This window comes from Nansenia antarctica (genome assembly GCF_963989245.1).
Source record: "Nansenia antarctica genome assembly, chromosome: 5".
Taxonomy (NCBI): Eukaryota; Metazoa; Chordata; class Actinopteri; order Argentiniformes; family Microstomatidae; genus Nansenia; species Nansenia antarctica.
This window is the reverse complement of record NC_137690.1, coordinates 68,477,087-68,494,719: the sequence shown is the minus strand read 5'-3', so window position 1 is coordinate 68,494,719 and position 17,633 is coordinate 68,477,087. Positions and strand designations below refer to the sequence as shown.

General features: G+C 43.4%; 2 protein-coding genes across 2 annotated transcripts in view; both read right to left on the bottom strand.

Moving 5' to 3' along the window:
- Positions 1-7,334, bottom strand: part of trip4 (thyroid hormone receptor interactor 4) — a 58,374-nt gene extending 51,040 nt beyond the window's left edge. The window contains 4 exon segments of the mRNA XM_080530810.1: positions 2,707-2,931; positions 5,657-5,790; positions 6,417-6,592; positions 7,215-7,334. Coding sequence (XP_080386936.1) covers positions 2,707-2,931; positions 5,657-5,790; positions 6,417-6,592; positions 7,215-7,294 — 615 coding nt within the window. The 5' untranslated portion in view covers positions 7,295-7,334.
- Positions 7,335-9,752: 2,418 nt separating this feature from the next.
- Positions 9,753-17,633, bottom strand: part of LOC308157225 (neuronal acetylcholine receptor subunit alpha-7-like) — a gene marked incomplete at both ends in the record, with an annotated part of 21,308 nt that continues 13,427 nt past the window's right edge. Inside the window, 4 exons of the mRNA XM_080530743.1 lie at positions 9,753-10,316; positions 10,557-10,666; positions 11,337-11,423; positions 17,242-17,436. Coding sequence (XP_080386869.1) covers positions 9,753-10,316; positions 10,557-10,666; positions 11,337-11,423; positions 17,242-17,436 — 956 coding nt within the window. The remainder of the gene's footprint in view (positions 10,317-10,556; positions 10,667-11,336; positions 11,424-17,241; positions 17,437-17,633) is intronic.

The following is a 17,633-nucleotide window of genomic DNA, read 5'->3' as shown; positions in this document are numbered from 1 at the left end:
CTCCCGATTCGATTCGATTCACGATTCGATTCGATTCGATTCTGATTCGATTTAGTTACAATATCAATTTTCCTTGAATATGAAGAGATTCTCAGAACTAGGGCTGCAACAAACGATTATTTTGATAATCGATTAATCTGACGATTATCTTATCGATTAATCGATGAATCGGATACACAAAAAGCGGGGGGGAAAGATTTTTATTTTTATTTTTATTTTTTTCATTTATTTTGCAAATTGTATTTTATGTTTTCTAAATCAGCCAGGCCTATACATATACATGTGCAAAATGAATAAGTATTAATAAAAAATAAATAATAATATAAATAAAAAAGGCTTTGCTACATCAAATAGGTTTAACAACAGGCCATGGACTATGGCGGTAGATTGTTTCAATAAAGTAGTTGAACTCTAGCTCAATACATGCATTGTTTTAGGTAATAACTTTGCTTAATGTAAAGGTCAGTAACCCAAAGTGCAATATAGGCTACAGACAAGACACTAATGTTTTTATATAACAGATATGCTCCAAAACAATGCAATGTGTCCTCTCACTCCATACAATAGGCTAGGCGACAGTCAGTGCCTCACTCTGCATTTGCATGGAGAGCAGGAGACCATGGAAGGGCTGAGCCCAGCAGGACTTATATAATAAAACAATAGGAAGTTAGCTGTAACCCTCCTCTATAGAAACATAGTTAGTGTAACCCTCCTCTATAGAAACATAGTTAGTGCTCTGGTTCTCAGCACAGCTACGCAGACTACAGCTGGACGAGCAGCGTAGTGACAGTCAGCTAGCGGCAGCAGCGAGCTAACCCTGCTAGCTAACTCACTAGCATGTCCTGACAGCAGACAGTCATAGGACAGTCATAGGTTCTACCCTTTCCGGCCATAGGTAGCGCTATGATTCGCTATGATTCGCGATGCCTACACCGGCCGCAAGACAGCGTGGCGTGCGTCAACAGGAAGTAGGTTTGTTATGGAAACAAAACCCGGGGGGGGGGGGGGGGGGAAAAAAAAAAACAAAAAACCGACGAATCGATAATGGCATTCGTCGCCAACGAATTTCGTTATCGATTATTATCGATTTAATCGATTCGTTGTTGCAGCCCTACTCAGAACTAATGCTATAAATGGTTCAAGGAACCCTATAACATGTAGCATTGTTAAACATATCAATGTTTACATTAAGCATTTACTCCAAAGCAGTTACATGAATGTACTTCTTATTGGAACATAAATGAACATCATTGACCAACATTTTGCGAAATCAGACACTACAAAAAGTGCTTTACTGCAGCCAGTGTAAATAAAGGGGCTACAAACATAGCCTATCGGTAAACAAGACATCACATATCCCTCAGGACTGTCTCAAATAGCTTATTTGCATAATATATATATATATACAAAATAAAAATGTGCAAAACTCAAACAAAAATAGTGCAATAGATGAGGGTATTTTGGGGAACAAAAAAACACATTGTAAACCATAATGTCCATGAAACTAAAGCCCTTCATTACTGCTTTCTCACTTTTTGGAGATTGGATGATTTTATTCAGGAATAAACATAATTGGAAAATCAATGATTATTAAAATACTGTAGTATACAGTAACAATAAGTTAGTGGAAACACCACAAATCTACGGAACCACTTATTGAGGCATCACCCTGACGTGAAACATGGAAAAGATGATCCGAAACAAGCCTCGCTGATAAAGTGGCAAGTGATTGTCAGGTACGAGTCCATTGCTCTGGATGTCCAGCTGTCACACGTTATGGCAACTCTCTCTGCTGGCTGGAGTGAAGTTGCGATGTCACGTTTCACCTGCGCGGACATGTCTGGGACTATCACTTCACTCAACTGTTTGCGTGTCGGTAACACGTAGCGTGGTTCTAGTACACTGACGACACTGACGACGCTGTAGTAATTTGTTGGGCACGTGGAGAATTTGATTGTAATTTGCAACCAAACGTCTTTATCAGCGAGGCTTGTTTCGGATCCGCTTTTCCATGTTTCACGTCAGGGTGATGCCTCAATAAGTGGTTCCGTAGATTTGTGGTGTTTCCACTAAATGTAACCTCCACTGCGCACAGCTTGCATATGGCTTTGCTTTTGTCCTGCTCGTCTCTATCGTCATCATTTTTACATCCAAAATGCACCCAGACATCTGCCTTTAAGCCTGGTCGTTGCGTGAGATATGATAAATTCTTGTAGCGCGAGATCTGGCCACGAGATCTCGTTGCGGGTTGAAGCTGCAAGCAAATAAAAAATAAAAAAAAATGAAAGATCGATCTCGGGATTTGTGAATCGATAATCGCTCATTCAATGAAGATCGATTCAGAATCGGGAAATCGATTTTTTTGAACCCAGCCCTAGTGTGCATTGACGTGCGATGCGATATTGTCGCAGGACAACATTCGATTCTGGGCACTCTTAATTCATCTTACTCTTGATTTAGATGCTTCCATGAGCGCCACCTTGTTTTGTATTTTACAATGTAAAACAGCTTTGGCTCAGTTTCTGAGCTGAGGAACTAACTTTACTTTCAAAATAAACGTTGAAACTTCAGTTTGTGCTACGTTGTTGTTGCTCTAATGGAACACACGTCGTCATTTCAGTCTGACTTATCAAAGGAAAACACACATGAACACCAAGCAGGCATTAAGCTAGACCTAGAACCCAACAGAACCACCGTCTCTCTCACCAGGTTCCCACAGAAAAGGCAGGGCCCCGACCCCTCCTGTTCACAGACGATGCGCCCACAGCTCATGCAGTTGTTGATGAGGTTGTGTTTCTGGGCCAGACAGTCGCAGGTGTAGCGGCCAGGCAGCAGCACGCCCAGCCTGTCCTGGCCCTCTTTGTTATAAAGGGCCACAAACTTATTCTTCTTCTTCTGACTGGAGGTGCTACTGCTAACACTCTCCTGGGCCTGAAAGACAAGAGAGGAGCGTAAGCTGGACGGTCGAGTGATGCTTTCCATTCCAGTTTAGTTTACTATGACCTCAATCACAGTCGGGAACATTCCATTTCAATTGGACATCAAATAAAATAGCCTTTTCTATTTCCCAGGTTGAACTTCTAGACAGGAGATTTTACATGAACCAAATATGGCAACTTGCCAAAACAAGCAAGCATACAGACATTGAGATAACTACCACTCATTCCTCATCCATACTTTTCCACGAGGGTAAGAAGGAAATAAATGGTAAATGGACTGTAAATGGACCTCACTTATATAGCACATTTATCCAAAGCGCTTTACAACGGCCTCTCGTTCACCCATTCACACACCAATGGCGGCAAGCTACCATGCAAGGCGCCGGCCCGCTCACTGGGAGCAATTTGGGGTTCAGTGTCTTGCCCAATGACACTTCGACATGTGGCCAGCCGGGGCTCGAACCGCCGATCTGCCAACGTTGTGATCATTAGACAGCGGCTCTACCTCCTGCGCCACAGCCGCAGAGACTGAGCCTCACCTCCATCAGGTCTATGATGAGAACCTGTCTCACCTTCATCAGGTCAATGATGAGAGACTGTCTCACCTCCATCAGGTCAATGATGAGAGACTGTCTCACCTCCATCAGGTCAATGATGAGAGACTCTCTCACCTTCATCAGGTCAATAATGAGAACCTGTCTCACCTTCATCAGGTCAATGATGAGAACCTGTCTCACCTTCATCAGGTCAATGATGAGAACCTGTCTCACCTCCATCAGGTCAATGATGAGAGACTGTCTCACCTCCATCAGGTCAATAATGAGAACCTGTCTCACCTTCATCAGGTCAATGATGAGAACCTGTCTCACCTTCATCAGGTCAATAATGAGAACCTGTCTCACCGTCATGAGGTCAATGATGAGAACCTGTCTCACCTCCATCAGGTCAATAATGAGAACCTGTCTAACCTTCATCAGGTCAATAATGAGAACCTGTCTCACCTCCATCAGGTCAATGATGAGAGACTGTCTCACCTTCATCAGGTCAATGATGAGAACCTGTCTCACCTCCATCAGGTCAATGATGAGAGACTGTCTCACCTTCATCAGGTCAATAATGAGAGACTGTCTCACCTTCATCAGGTCAATAATGAGAACCTGTCTCACCTTCATCAGGTCAATAATGAGAACCTGTCTCACCTCCATCAGGTCAATGATGAGAGACTGTCTCACCTTCATCAGGTCAATGATGAGAACCTGTCTCACCTCCATCAGGTCAATGATGAGAGACTGTCTCACCTCCATCAGGTCAATGATGAGAACCTGTCTCACCTTCATCAGGTCAATGATGAGAACCTGTCTCACCTCCATCAGGTCAATGATGAGAACCTGTCTCACCTCCATCAGGTCAATGATGAGAACCTGTCTCACCTCCATCAGGTCAATGATGAGAGACTGTCTCACCTTCATCAGGTCAATGATGAGAACCTGTCTCACCTTCATCAGGTCAATGATGAGAACCTGTCTCACCTTCATCAGGTCAATGATGAGAACCTGTCTCACCTCCATCAGGTCAATGATGAGAACCTGTCTCACCTTCATCAGGTCAATGATGAGAACCTGTCTCACCTTCATCAGGTCAATGATGAGAGACTGTCTCACCTCCATCAGGTCAATAATGAAAGCCTGTCTCACCTCCATCAGGTCAATGATGAGAACCTGTCTCACCTCCATCAGGTCAATGATGAGAACCTGTCTCACCTTCATCAGGTCAATGATGAGAACCTGTCTCACCTCCATCAGGTCAATGATGAGAACCTGTCTCACCTCCATCAGGTCAATGATGAGAGACTGTCTCACCTTCATCAGGTCAATGATGAGAGACTGTCTCACCTCCATCAGGTCAATGATGAGAGACTGTCTCACCTCCATCAGGTCAATGATGAGAACCTGTCTCACCTTCATCAGGTCAATGATGAGAACCTGTCTCACCTCCATCAGGTCAATGATGAGAACCTGTCTCACCTCCATCAGGTCAATGATGAGAACCTGTCTCACCTCCATCAGGTCAATGATGAGAACCTGTCTCACCTCCATCAGGTCAATAATGAGAGACTGTCTCACCTCCATCAGGTCAATGATGAGAGACTGTCTCACCTCCATCAGGTCAATGATGAGAGACTGTCTCACCTTCATCAGGTCAATGATGAGAGACTGTCTCACCTCCATCAGGTCAATGATGAGAGACTGTCTCACCTCCATCAGGTCAATAATGAGAACCTGTCTCACCTCCATCAGGTCAATGATGAGAACCTGTCTCACCTCCATCAGGTCAATGATGAGAGACTGTCTCACCTCCATCAGGTCAATGATGAGAACCTGTCTCACCTTCATCAGGTCAATAATGAGAACCTGTCTCACCTCCATCAGGTCAATGATGAGAGACTGTCTCACCTCCATCAGGTCAATGATGAGAACCTGTCTCACCTCCATCAGGTCAATGATGAGAGACTGTCTCACCTTCATCAGGTCAATAATGAGAACCTGTCTCACCTCCATCAGGTCAATGATGAGAGACTGTCTCGCCTTCATCAGGTCAATGATGAGAGACTGTCTCACCTCCATCAGGTCAATAATAAGAGACTGTCTCACCTCCATCAGGTCAATGATGAGAACCTGTCTCACCTCCATCAGGTCAATGATGAGAACCTGTCTCACCTTCATCATCAGGTCAATGGGGGTTTTGACAGCCTCGGGCTCCGGCTCCGCCTGGCTCACAGTCAGGGGCTCCTGCTTGTTCCTGCCTTTACGCTTGGACTTCTTCTGGGAGTCCTTGGATTGGTCCTGAGCATCTGAAAACGTATGAGGACAAGGTTACACTTTCCTCCCAGGGTGTTTCCCCCCCCCTCACAGGGTTTGAAATTGAAACGGTTGGTTTTATTCTGAATTGGAAGGCCATTGTTGGAAGTGTGACAAAGACCCTTCGAAATCCATTGTTATACTTATGTCCCATCAGAAAACATGAGCGAGAGACAGGCGAGCAACCCCAGCCAAGTCCCATGTGAAGTCACTCTATCTTTTGAGTTGAATGAATACATTACTATACTACCAGCTTCAGAAAGAAGACTCATCTAAATCTAATACATCAGAAAAGATAAATCTGCTTCAGTCCCCAACATCCCAACATTTAAACAGGCCCTCAAAACCCACCTCTTCAAGCTTGCCTTCACCAGTGAACCCTCTCCCCCTCCCCTTCCCATGTGTCCCCAGCACTACCTCAATTAGGCCCCTATACTTTCTTTTATCTATTTCTTGTGTCTTTTTATTATTACTACTCGATCTCTTCAGTTTGTAAAGCGTCTTTGAGTGTCTAGAAAAGCGCTATATAAGTCTAATGTGTTATTATTATTATTATTATTATTAAATCAATCAGAACAGGAAGTGAAGTGGCAGGGGCAGCCAGGTGAGACAGCCTTACCTGAGATGGAGTCCCTGGTGCTGAACAGACTAGCACCATCGGGGGTCTGTCTCTGAGTCCTCTGCCACCTGTCCAGGAGTTCATCGATAAACTGCTTTTTCTTCCCATCAGTGCCTTGTAGGAGGTCCCCAACATACTCTGCAATCTCTTCCTCATTGTCAATGGACAGGATATACCTGGTGATAGAGTGTCAATGACATGTATTGATTAGGCCCATCACTAGTCTGGTACAATTGGTGGAACTGTCATGGGACAGTGGAGTTATTGCCATGAGGACCTATAACAACAACACTGTTGAGGATGTTCATGTGTTAACCTAATACGTAGCCATACGTGCATGACTAATGAAGATAATATCTCAGAGATAATCTCTGTTCTTTGTCATACATATGCCCCCCTTACAAATTCATCAGCAGCAACTACAAAAGTCCACACTCATTCGATACTTTCTCCAATAACTAGCCTATTAGGGGAACTATGGTACATAGTATAGTACATAGATGAACATCTACCATCGCTACTAGCCTTCCTCTGTTAAGCTTTTCCAAAGACAAGACACACACACACACACACACACACACACACACACACACACACACACACAACAAAACGTGCTGCCTGGATGATGACTATGCTGTCAGTCTTTTCCTATTCTATTCTGTTTTCTATGGTTGACAGTTCTAGTAGTCACCACCGCTATCCACCACGACATCTAGTTGTTGTCACCACTATCAGCTGGTTTAGCTCACCAGATGACACACAGACAGACAGACTCACTGGTCTACTACTACTACTTACTGGACTATGTCATCACTGGCCTCCAGGCCAAACACGTGGTGCAGCTGGTCCACACACCAGCCAAGCAAAGCATCCGACATTGTTGTGAAAAGGAAACTTTCACTATGGCCGGACTGATTATGTTGCTGCACACCACCGGATGTTGTCATCCGGTGTGATCACAGAACGGGATGCTTGGGACGACCGGACGTCTGACGTCACCCCCATTGAAATTGAGATTGATTGAACACGGTTTAAAATTAGGATTTGGGATTAGGTTAGATTATGGTTAGATAAGGGTTATGGTTAGGGTAATGTTAAAAAATAAAATAGGGTAAGGGTTTAGGGTAGGGTCGTCCCAAGGATCCCATTTAGCATCACCTGACGTGACAGTTGCAGACGTCGCAGCGAATATTCCTTTCCCATCGGAAACAGTGTAGGATTGAAAGGGTTCCTCCCGATTTAGACTAATGTGTAGACGTGTCAAATTACAGTACTATATTTTCAGATCATCATTCATTCATTTGACGAAAATGTGAACAATCACATGTCTTTTCGTAGCCGCAAACCAAAGTGGTGTTAGGATTATAGTCACTAGAAGTTTAGATATACTGTATGTAGGTCTAACAACCGGCCGCTAGAGGTCACTGTTGGTACTGACTTTGTGTCTCTGTGGTTCTTACTTTTGTGTCTTTGTGGTAGGCCTAGTGACTTTTGTGTTTTTGCGTGTAACGTCTGACCGCAATTAACCATTCTCACCTCGAGTAAACAGGCCTCATAAACATGCTCCATTCCTTACCACCCATCAAAGTGTTAAGTACAAACAAATGTGTGAAAATATGCCCACTGTCTTCATAAAATGAAACTTTCGAAGTGAGTCATTACTTCCATAAGTGTTACAAAGCGTTCAAGCTATCACAAAATAAATCTATACAAGTTATAAACGTTCAAAATCAAAAGTGATGCTTACTTAACTTAACTTAACTTTTTTTAAATTTATTTTTTAACCTTTATTTATACAGGTAAAAAACACATTGAGCCCCAAGGGCTCATTTTCAAGGCATACAACATCCACCACAAACAAATACAATACAAAACCTGGCCTACATAGTCTAAAACTAAACTAAAACTACATAGTCTAAAACTAAAACTAGTCTAAAACAGTCTAAGATAATCTAAAACTAAACTAAAACTACAAAACCTAAAACTAGACAGCTAAAGAGCTAGGGACAGGGAGGGGTCAGCAATGGGCAAAAGGGAGGGTAAACTCAATTGCAAGAACAAATCATGGACTCGCACTGACTTAACTGACGTCTCCTTGAGATCTCCTTCCTTGTAGTCCCACATAAGCAAATTAAGTTCAAAATAAACCTAGGAAGGATACTGATGCTTTGATGGATAGGCCTACTGTATTGTACAGTAGTTTATCAGGACTAAACAGTGTCATTGTACTTGATCATTCTTAAGTCACTCCAAATATCACCCATTTCAAGAGCACATATCACAAATCTAAGGACACAAACATTTTAAATGAGAAACATTCAAATCTGCAAATGAAGTATGATGTACAGTTGAAATCCAATTCAAGACATGCCACATTTCACATCTAGAAAAATACATTTATTTGAGAGGGTTAACAGAGCATTAACATTTATGTTGCACATGCTGGATAATCTAACGACAAAGAGAAAATACAACAGCACATGATCCATCATTTATTGTCTGCCGATACTAAACTAAACGAGCTAAAAAATACATTAAATAGATAGTTATTCATTTTAAAGGTGTACAATAGCTTAAAAAGATATAACATAAGCCAAACCTTAACCCTAACCCTAACAGGAGTACAATGTAATTATGGTTGTAAAATACTGATTCTAAAGTTGCAAAAACTTGAAAAAGGTATATTTATGATTCATATTTTAAAATCACATAAACTACACACTTTATGTACCATAAAAAAGTCCCACAATGACCTTCATAGTGAGCATGAACAGAGCCCACCAATATATCTTTACATCATTTTACAGAGAACATTTATATCACTTTGTGAAGTGATATCACGGCTAGCATAATGACCAACACAACTGAAACACAGATGTTTGTGTCACAATTGTTTGTGTCATCGTCTTTATTAAATCAGTGGACCAACAGTTTGAGTGGACATTCTTTTTTCCTATTAACATTGGCTGTAGCATCTAAAGCATAGATTCCCTACAGTCACACAAGACACGACACTTGTTTAAATAAATTGTGTTACGATAAAGGTTTGTATGAGTGTTCAAACTCCAGAGGCAATACAGTGAAATAGCTGAATGTGAAAACTTTGTTCTAAAACAAATTCTATGTATAGTACAGACCTTCTGGTCATTTATGTTTTGATGATAGAGGCAGATTTACACACCAATTTGGGATAGAGCACACCTGTAGGTATATCGTATGGATTCAACGGCTTAATTTAGAAATCTCAACTCATCTCAAAAAATGCAACCATAGGGCTTTAATAACACTGTGTAGTGCATTTTCGACTTGAAGCCAAGAGTGTTTTGCGAGAGTCCATTAAGTGAAGAAGTCTTTAGAGATGGCTTCGACGAAGTTAGGCGCTGACATGAGTATACCGATGGTACAGAGGATGGTGAAGAGCGAGAACGCCATCAGACAGAGCCGGTCGATCACCGAGGCGGCGAACTTCCACTCGTTACACACCGACTCCTCCTCGTCCTGGTCGCGGAAGCGCTGGGCGATGTAGCGCACTTCCTCCAGGATCTTCCCCAGGTCCGGCTCCACGCTGCTGCCCACCGAGGAGGCCTGCCCTGTGGGTAAGAGGACCTCGTCTTCCCCCCCCGTGCTGCTGCCGCCGCCCATCAGGCGACCGCAGAGGACCCCTGAGTCTGGGGAGGTGGCGGCCGTGGAGTAGTGCATGCTCTCCAGGCCGCGGAAGCCGATATAGAGCATGTTGCCGTTGACGGTGGCGGCGTGGGGGGCGGCAGACGTACTGGTGGTGAGGTCGCTGGTGAGGCTGCCTCGGGGGTGCTTGTTGTGACAGGCGGGACGCACACGCTCCTCGCCGGGACGTTTCATACGAAGGAACCACGCGCACCAGTTGAGCAGGATCACCCGGGTCTGATAGAGAAACAACAACAGGAATCACCATGTGGCCACTGGTGCAGCATCATTAGGTGGGTGTACCTTACACCGCTAATGGAACTGATGAGTCCCCCCCCTACCGAACCTTGTAGAGACCTCCTGGAAAGCACTCTCTATAAATGCAATCCATTTCCCAGCCATCATTATAATCCACTCTACCTTTTAGAGGTAATATGTTATTCTCTGTAAATGGGTTTGGATGCTGAAGATACTCACCCACTTTGGCATCTTGCCACCGTCGGGATCGTGGTGGTGGTATTGTAAGACCAGGACCGTGGCTATCACAGACAGGCCCACGATGACCATGGTAGTGGCAAAGTACTGGGCTGCGATCCAGAGGAGGGGAGACGGAGAGAGAGAGAGACATTAAGAGAAAGTGAGAGAGGAAGAGAGACAGAGAATGTGAACCTAACACAGATGGATGGAATAGACGTGGTCAAATGACAGAGTATCTCACTCCCTCTACCAAGCCTGCTCTATCATTTCCTGAACGGGCATCACCGCCTGGGTCGGCTGTGGCGCAGGAGGTAGAGCCGCCGTCTAATGATCGCAAGGTCAGCAGATCGGCGGTTCGAACCCCGGCTGGCCACATGTCGAAGTGTCCTTGGGCAAGACACTGAACCCCAAATTGCTCCCAGTGAGCGGGCCGGCACCTTGCATGTTAGCTTGCCGCCATTGCTGTGTGAATGTGTGGGTGAATGAGAGGCCGTTGTATATATAAGTGCAGTCCATTTAGCATCCTTTTACCACCCTGGGAGGTTTGAGTCCATGTTGCGATTCACTGTGTTTAAACCTGAGAAACGACTCTCACAGATGTGAGTGGTAGTGTGAACACTGTGATCCTGACATGAGTCAACTTCCAGAGGTACTGTACCGCACTGAGGTCTGATTCTCATACAGATTTTCGAACTCTAGTTGTAGTAGCGGTATATATAAAAAATGGCAGCCTACAACTCATATTGCAGTTTGACATCAGAAATAAATAACCAAGCTTACCGATCAATGGCACAGAGTCCGAGGTCGCAGGCATAATCTCGGCCACCAGGAGCATGAAGACGGTCAGTGAGAGCAGCACTGTGATCCCTACAAAGACAAATCGACGGTTGGATTTAACTTAGGGCCTACATATCTGTTGTAGTAAACTTAAAGGAATCAAATTATTTGAGAGAGAAAAAAAAATGCTGTAAACTTGCTCGTTCACTGATGAGCATGATCGAGCATTCCAAACCGTGGTTCCCACATTTTGGAATGCTCTTCCCTTGGATCTTAGATCAGCGGTCTTGGTTGAAGCTTTTAAAAAACAGCTGAAGACTGTCCTGTATAGACAGGCTTTTGGCTAACCCCAAAAGCCTGTCTTTTTGTGTCCTGTTATTATCTGTTGTACACTTGTTATTTGTTTCTTGTTCTTATTTTCACTTGTTTACCTATTTCTTTTAACCTGCTATACCCTTTGCTCTTTTATGTTGTGTTTTTATATATGTAAAGCACTTTGTGACCCCCTGGTCTGGGATAAGTGCTATAGAAATAAACTTTACTTACTTACTATGAGTGGGGATGGGGTGTGAAACATTAGCGCTATGTTCAAAGCGCACACGATGTCACTTGACCTGCACATTGTCACGAACAGACCTCTATTACCGCTACTCTGCCCACCTAAGTGCAGGCTCGACAGCTGGACAGCTAAGAAAGTCATTTCCCCTCGGGGATAAATAAAGAACTTCAACTTCAACTTCAACAGCACTATGGTAATTTCACCAGTTACTGCCGAAACCGTTTTGGGGACGGCTGAAATTAGAGCCTGAATACTAAGTAGGGTGAGGTAAGACATAAATACTAATCTATTTCATGTTCTTCAAAAATCAAGGGAAAGTCCGATTTATGTCCCACTTTTTCTCTCCACACTTCTAACAAAAACATAGTAGCTTTGAATTCAAATCTATGGTTTGTTCCTGTGGAATCATCCCCATACTGTAATCCAGTTGACTAGATTTTATTCAACTGAATTGCTTTTTTTTTATCCTGGGTTGCATTATTCTGTTCTATTCTCGCATTGCATTGTCTTGTGCTCCTTTATCATGTGCAAACAACCAGTATTGTCTCTGTGTCTGTTGTTATTATTATGCTAATTTCCTCATTTTCAATTTCATGCTTTTCATACCAAAGTATGGACCACTGAGGTTTACACAGTAACACCTGATGAATATGAAACAGCTGCAATCTAGTATTGTATTTTGGGGCACATTATACTGGACTACTGTTTAAAGGCCCACAGGATTTCTGTACATAAATATGAAACGGCCTGGAGAATTGCTGACATGCGGTCCTTTTCTACTTCAGGTACATCAGAAGCTCACTGACCATGAGTGCTGCCAGACTATATATGGACGCATCAATTATGTCGCACCTCACATATTGTTTGACAAGCTGGGGCCATGCATACAGCACTTCCCTAAAGCCATTAGCCACCCTATACAAGCGGACCCTCAAGGGCATGGACCAGAAGCCCAACAGCACACACTACTGTACCATCTTAGACAAATGTAAATACCTTAGCTGGGAAGACACCATCACATACAAAAACATCTGTCTCATCCATAAAGTTCTGCACAACAAAGCTCCTCCCCCGCTTAACTCTTTCATAAACCAGCGTGACCACAGCTTACGGCCCACCAGAAGCACCTCTCGTGGCGACCTTATAGTTCCATTCAGGAAAAGCACCTTCAGTAAACAATCCTTCTCAGTGCAATAGAAAACTGGAACTCACTACCCAACCAACTCAAAGACATACATACTTACTCCACCTTCACAACACACATGAAAGCCTGGTTGACACAGAACTATACTTGTCCTCATTAATCCCTCTCTGTGCTGCCTCTCCATAATGCCTGTTTTGTATGTTTTGGTTTGTTTAATGTATTGCTGTTTGTAAGTGCTTAATGTTGTGTGGCCTGTAATTGTCCTGTGGCTTCTATGTGCTTGAAATGTCGCTGCTCCCATAAGTGTGTATGTGGTGTTTGTTGTAGCCGCTTGCAATCACCTCAGCTTGCTTACTTGTGTTTTTTTGTCAAGTGTGATGTTGGGGTACCTTGTCTCAGCCACGTGTTCTTAGAATATTGAAATGTTTTATTTTAACTAACGACGTTACTTTTCAGGATGCCATGTTGCAACTGGCCGGGGACTTCAGCTGAAAATTAGCCGACTAGGCTAACGCTGCCTTTTTTACTGTATTTTATATGGTTCATGTATTTGGATTGTCCTCGATATAATAAACTAATAAACTAAACTAAACTAAACTTTCACCAGACTGTCACATTTGGTTTGAGATGGACAAACATTCAAATAAGCATAATCTTCTTCAACTATTTTGAATGTATGATTTCAATGTATGACACATCATTTGAAAGCTGACAATCTGCACTTTCATAATCTGGAAAAACAGAAAAATTACTTTGAGCCCTTGAGGACTTTTTCACCAGACCCTGTCACAAATGATCACCGTGGGAAAGGAAACTACATCAAACACCTGTGGAGAGAGATTTGCCCTTTCCGAAGTTTGCGATGCCTTGTGAAGTTTGCTAAGGAGCTCGCTGCATGGCCAAGCCCGCTGGTTTCCAGGGAGAAGACTGGGGATGATTGATCCAAGTGATTAGAGAGATTAGTGAGTCAGACTCTGGATGTCTCCAAGCAAACGGACACACCTTTCACTGCTGTAGAACTCCCAGAGTACCTATCTATTCCCATTGCCATGGCAACAGACACTTCTTATATCAGAGCTAGTTTTCAGTAGAGCCTCAACTTTTTAAAGGGATTTGTCATTTGTGTCACATTATAATATACTCATATTATGAGTCTTAAATGTTACATTAGGGACAATTTTACAAACTAATACCTACAAATATTAGGTGGTGGGGCGAGCTTAGTTCAGGCAGGACACTGTAAGTCAGTACTAGCTGTCTGTCAGCTGTCTGACTGTCTGTAGCCCCAATACAATCACATTTTGTATCGCAATCACAGTTTGCAACATGTGATTGCGTCGTTCCATGTTGATACGGTGGCCTATTTCAGCGGTCAGTCTACACACCTCTGTAGCCGACAATATTGTTGGTGGTGCGGTTGGTCGTAACTGTGATGCGATTGTGTGCGATTGTCGCTATTGTTGTTGTTCCCACCACCACCAACACCCCACCTCCACTTGCTTTGTTTCTGCTCTGTCTGTTTCTATCAGGGGGCTTGATAGACGCATAGGCTTCCAGCCATGAAATCTACATGTAAGTGCTGTAGTCATTTATATCTCCCAGGCTGGGAGCTCTCAATAGAGCGGAACCATCCAAATACACCAAGCCTAATTGTATTGTGTATAAATGTAATTGTATATCCATTTTATATTCGATAAGTGGCGGAAATGTTCCTGACTGAAATAACAATGGAACTAATAGAAAGCAATTTCAACTAAAACGGAGCCAACCTTTTTGTTGAAGCTTTTATGTGTTCATAAACAAGAACATAATATTTAGGGTTGACATTTAAATGTCTACTTCTCTTATACCCAATATCATAAGTTTGATCATTATTACTTCAGTACAAATACTTAAATGTTTTCAACTGAAAAACTAAAAAAGTATCTCACCTCAAATGATCTCATCCTGCCAGACGGAGCATCAGATAAAGTTAGAAAATAAACGGATCAACGGATCGTCGAAGCAATGGAACGACTCTGAGAAAAGGACATCGAGATCTGATTTCATTAGAGCCCATCTCCATAAATAAGTATCGCACATCGTAAAAAATAAGATTTAAACTGAGCAAACGACTGGCTTATTTAATTTCCGATAGCTAATGATTGTAAGAGCTGAGTCATGACCGATGACTCACTCTCTGAGACAGGATGTTGACAGGTGTGAGTGTACTGTCAGAGACTCTCTGGGACAGGATGTTGACAGGTGTTAGTGTACTGTCAGAGACTCTCTGAGACAGGATGTTGACAGGTGTGAGTGTACTCTCAGAGACTCTCTGGGACAGGATGTTGACAGGTGTGAGTGCACTGTCAGAGACTCTCTGGGACAGGATGTTGACAGGTGTGAGTGTACTGTCAGAGACTCTCTAAGACAGGATATTGACAGGTGTGAGTGTACTGTCAGAGACTCTCTGGGACAGGATGTTGACAGGTGTGAGCGCACTGTCAGAGACTCTCTGGGACAGGATGTTGACAGGTGTGAGCGCACTGTCAGAGACTCTCTGGGACAGGATGTTGACAGGTGTGAGCGCACTGTCAGAGACTCTCTGGGACAGGATGTTGACAGGTGTGAGCGCACTCTCAGAGACTCTCTGGGACAGGATGTTGACAGGTGTGAGTGTACTCTCAGGGACCATCAATGCTTCTGCACACTTGAAGGCCCATTATATTCCTGCCTATATTTCAAATGATCGCTGCTGTCTCTGGCTCTTTACTCTTTTTAATCCATTTTCGAATGCGAGTTTCCTCTCAAGGAATTGAAGCTTGAAATGAATGCATTTATGCATTGATGCATTTCCCTATATACATTGATCACTTCTTGACAGCTATATGATCTGTGGTGGTTAAGGTCTCATCGGATGAGAAGATAATAATTCGAAGACTTCTGTGGAGTTATGTGAATATATGGTCACGCATAAAAAAAACCACATGATTCATAAATCTTTCATGATTCATGTATGTGATTCTTCCCTAAATATCAGTAGTCAGTAATAATTCATACATTACAGCATTGTAGAGGCTCTTTAATTGTCTGTTTGGAGATCCTTCACGGGAGGGGGTTGAATGAGAAACGCACGCACACACACACACACACACACACACACACACACACACACACACACACACACACACACACACACACACACACACACACACTGCACATCTGGCTCTTTAGAACTGCACTGTTAAATAGGAAACCAGCTGCATTGCAGCCCCCTAATCTTGTGAACGAGACTCCTTTGCATAAATCTCTGCATGCTCTCGGTTCGCCAAAATGAGAATTCCCACAATTTATACAGACTGAAGTCAGCAGAGGCAGACAGCCAGACTGAAATATGACTCTCAATAAGCTTCTCTCAGTCTTAAATGACACGTCAAAGTCGCCCCGCATAAACTAAACTGAGGACTAAAACCTGACTTTGCAGAGATGCTTATGAACTCTGCTGAAATACTGCAGACGCTACTCATGAATATATTTTCCAGTGGCTGGTTTTCCTACTGTAGGCATAAATAGACTCAAGTAATAAGTTATGCTATGACAGAATACACCTAGAATAAAAAGCATCTTCAATTGTAGTCCAGGACCGGTTTTTTACTCGAAATGGTGTACAGCAAAGCATCGCGAATATCGATCTAAACGACATTGTACGTAGTGTGTCTGCAATATCAAGGGACTCCTATCTTGAAAAGGTAGCCATTTCGAAACAAGATCACATCCGAAACACCCGTTAGATGTTTCACAGCGTTAGATTGAGCACAGCTTGGGCAGGGTTCCTACACGTTTCAACAAGTCAAATTTAAGACCTTTTTAGACCTTTTTTAGACTGAATATAATTTTAGACCTATTCGCAACACCATATGATAGCTTTTTGTCATCCTCGAGGTGATGAAATTAGGGATTTCACTGCCATACAGACAAAAAAGGAAGCGAATTGGCATTTCTTGGGTTCCAGCTTGATTAATTTCCGCGTAAATAGATTTGGTCGGACTGATTTCCTTGCAGGACAAGCTAATCACATTTTTTAGACCTAGCACATCGCTGTTTTAGACCTAATAACTGAAACTTATGACCTTTTTCGGCCTTATAGTTCGGATTGCTGGATTTTAGACTTCTTAAGGCATTTTAAGACCAGCGCGGAACCCTGGTGGGTTGTGGGTGGAGCTCACCCAGGGAGATCTTCTCCCCAGAGTCAGCGGGCAGCAGGAAGACCAGCAGGGCCAGGGTGGAGATGAGGACACAGGGGATCAGCAGGTTCAGGCCGTAGTAGAGGGTCCGGCGGCGCATCACCACCGTGAAGGTCACGTCAGGGTAGGGCTCCTTACAGCAGTCGTAGAAACGCTCGTTCCTCCGCCCGGGGACCTCTGTGACACACACACACACACACACACACAGACGCAGACGCAAGACGCAGACGCAGACGCAGACGCAGACGCAGACGCAGACACAGACACAGACACAGACACAGACACACGCACACACACACAGACAGAGACACACACACACCCAGACACAGACACACACACACACAGGCACACACACAGACACAGACACACACACA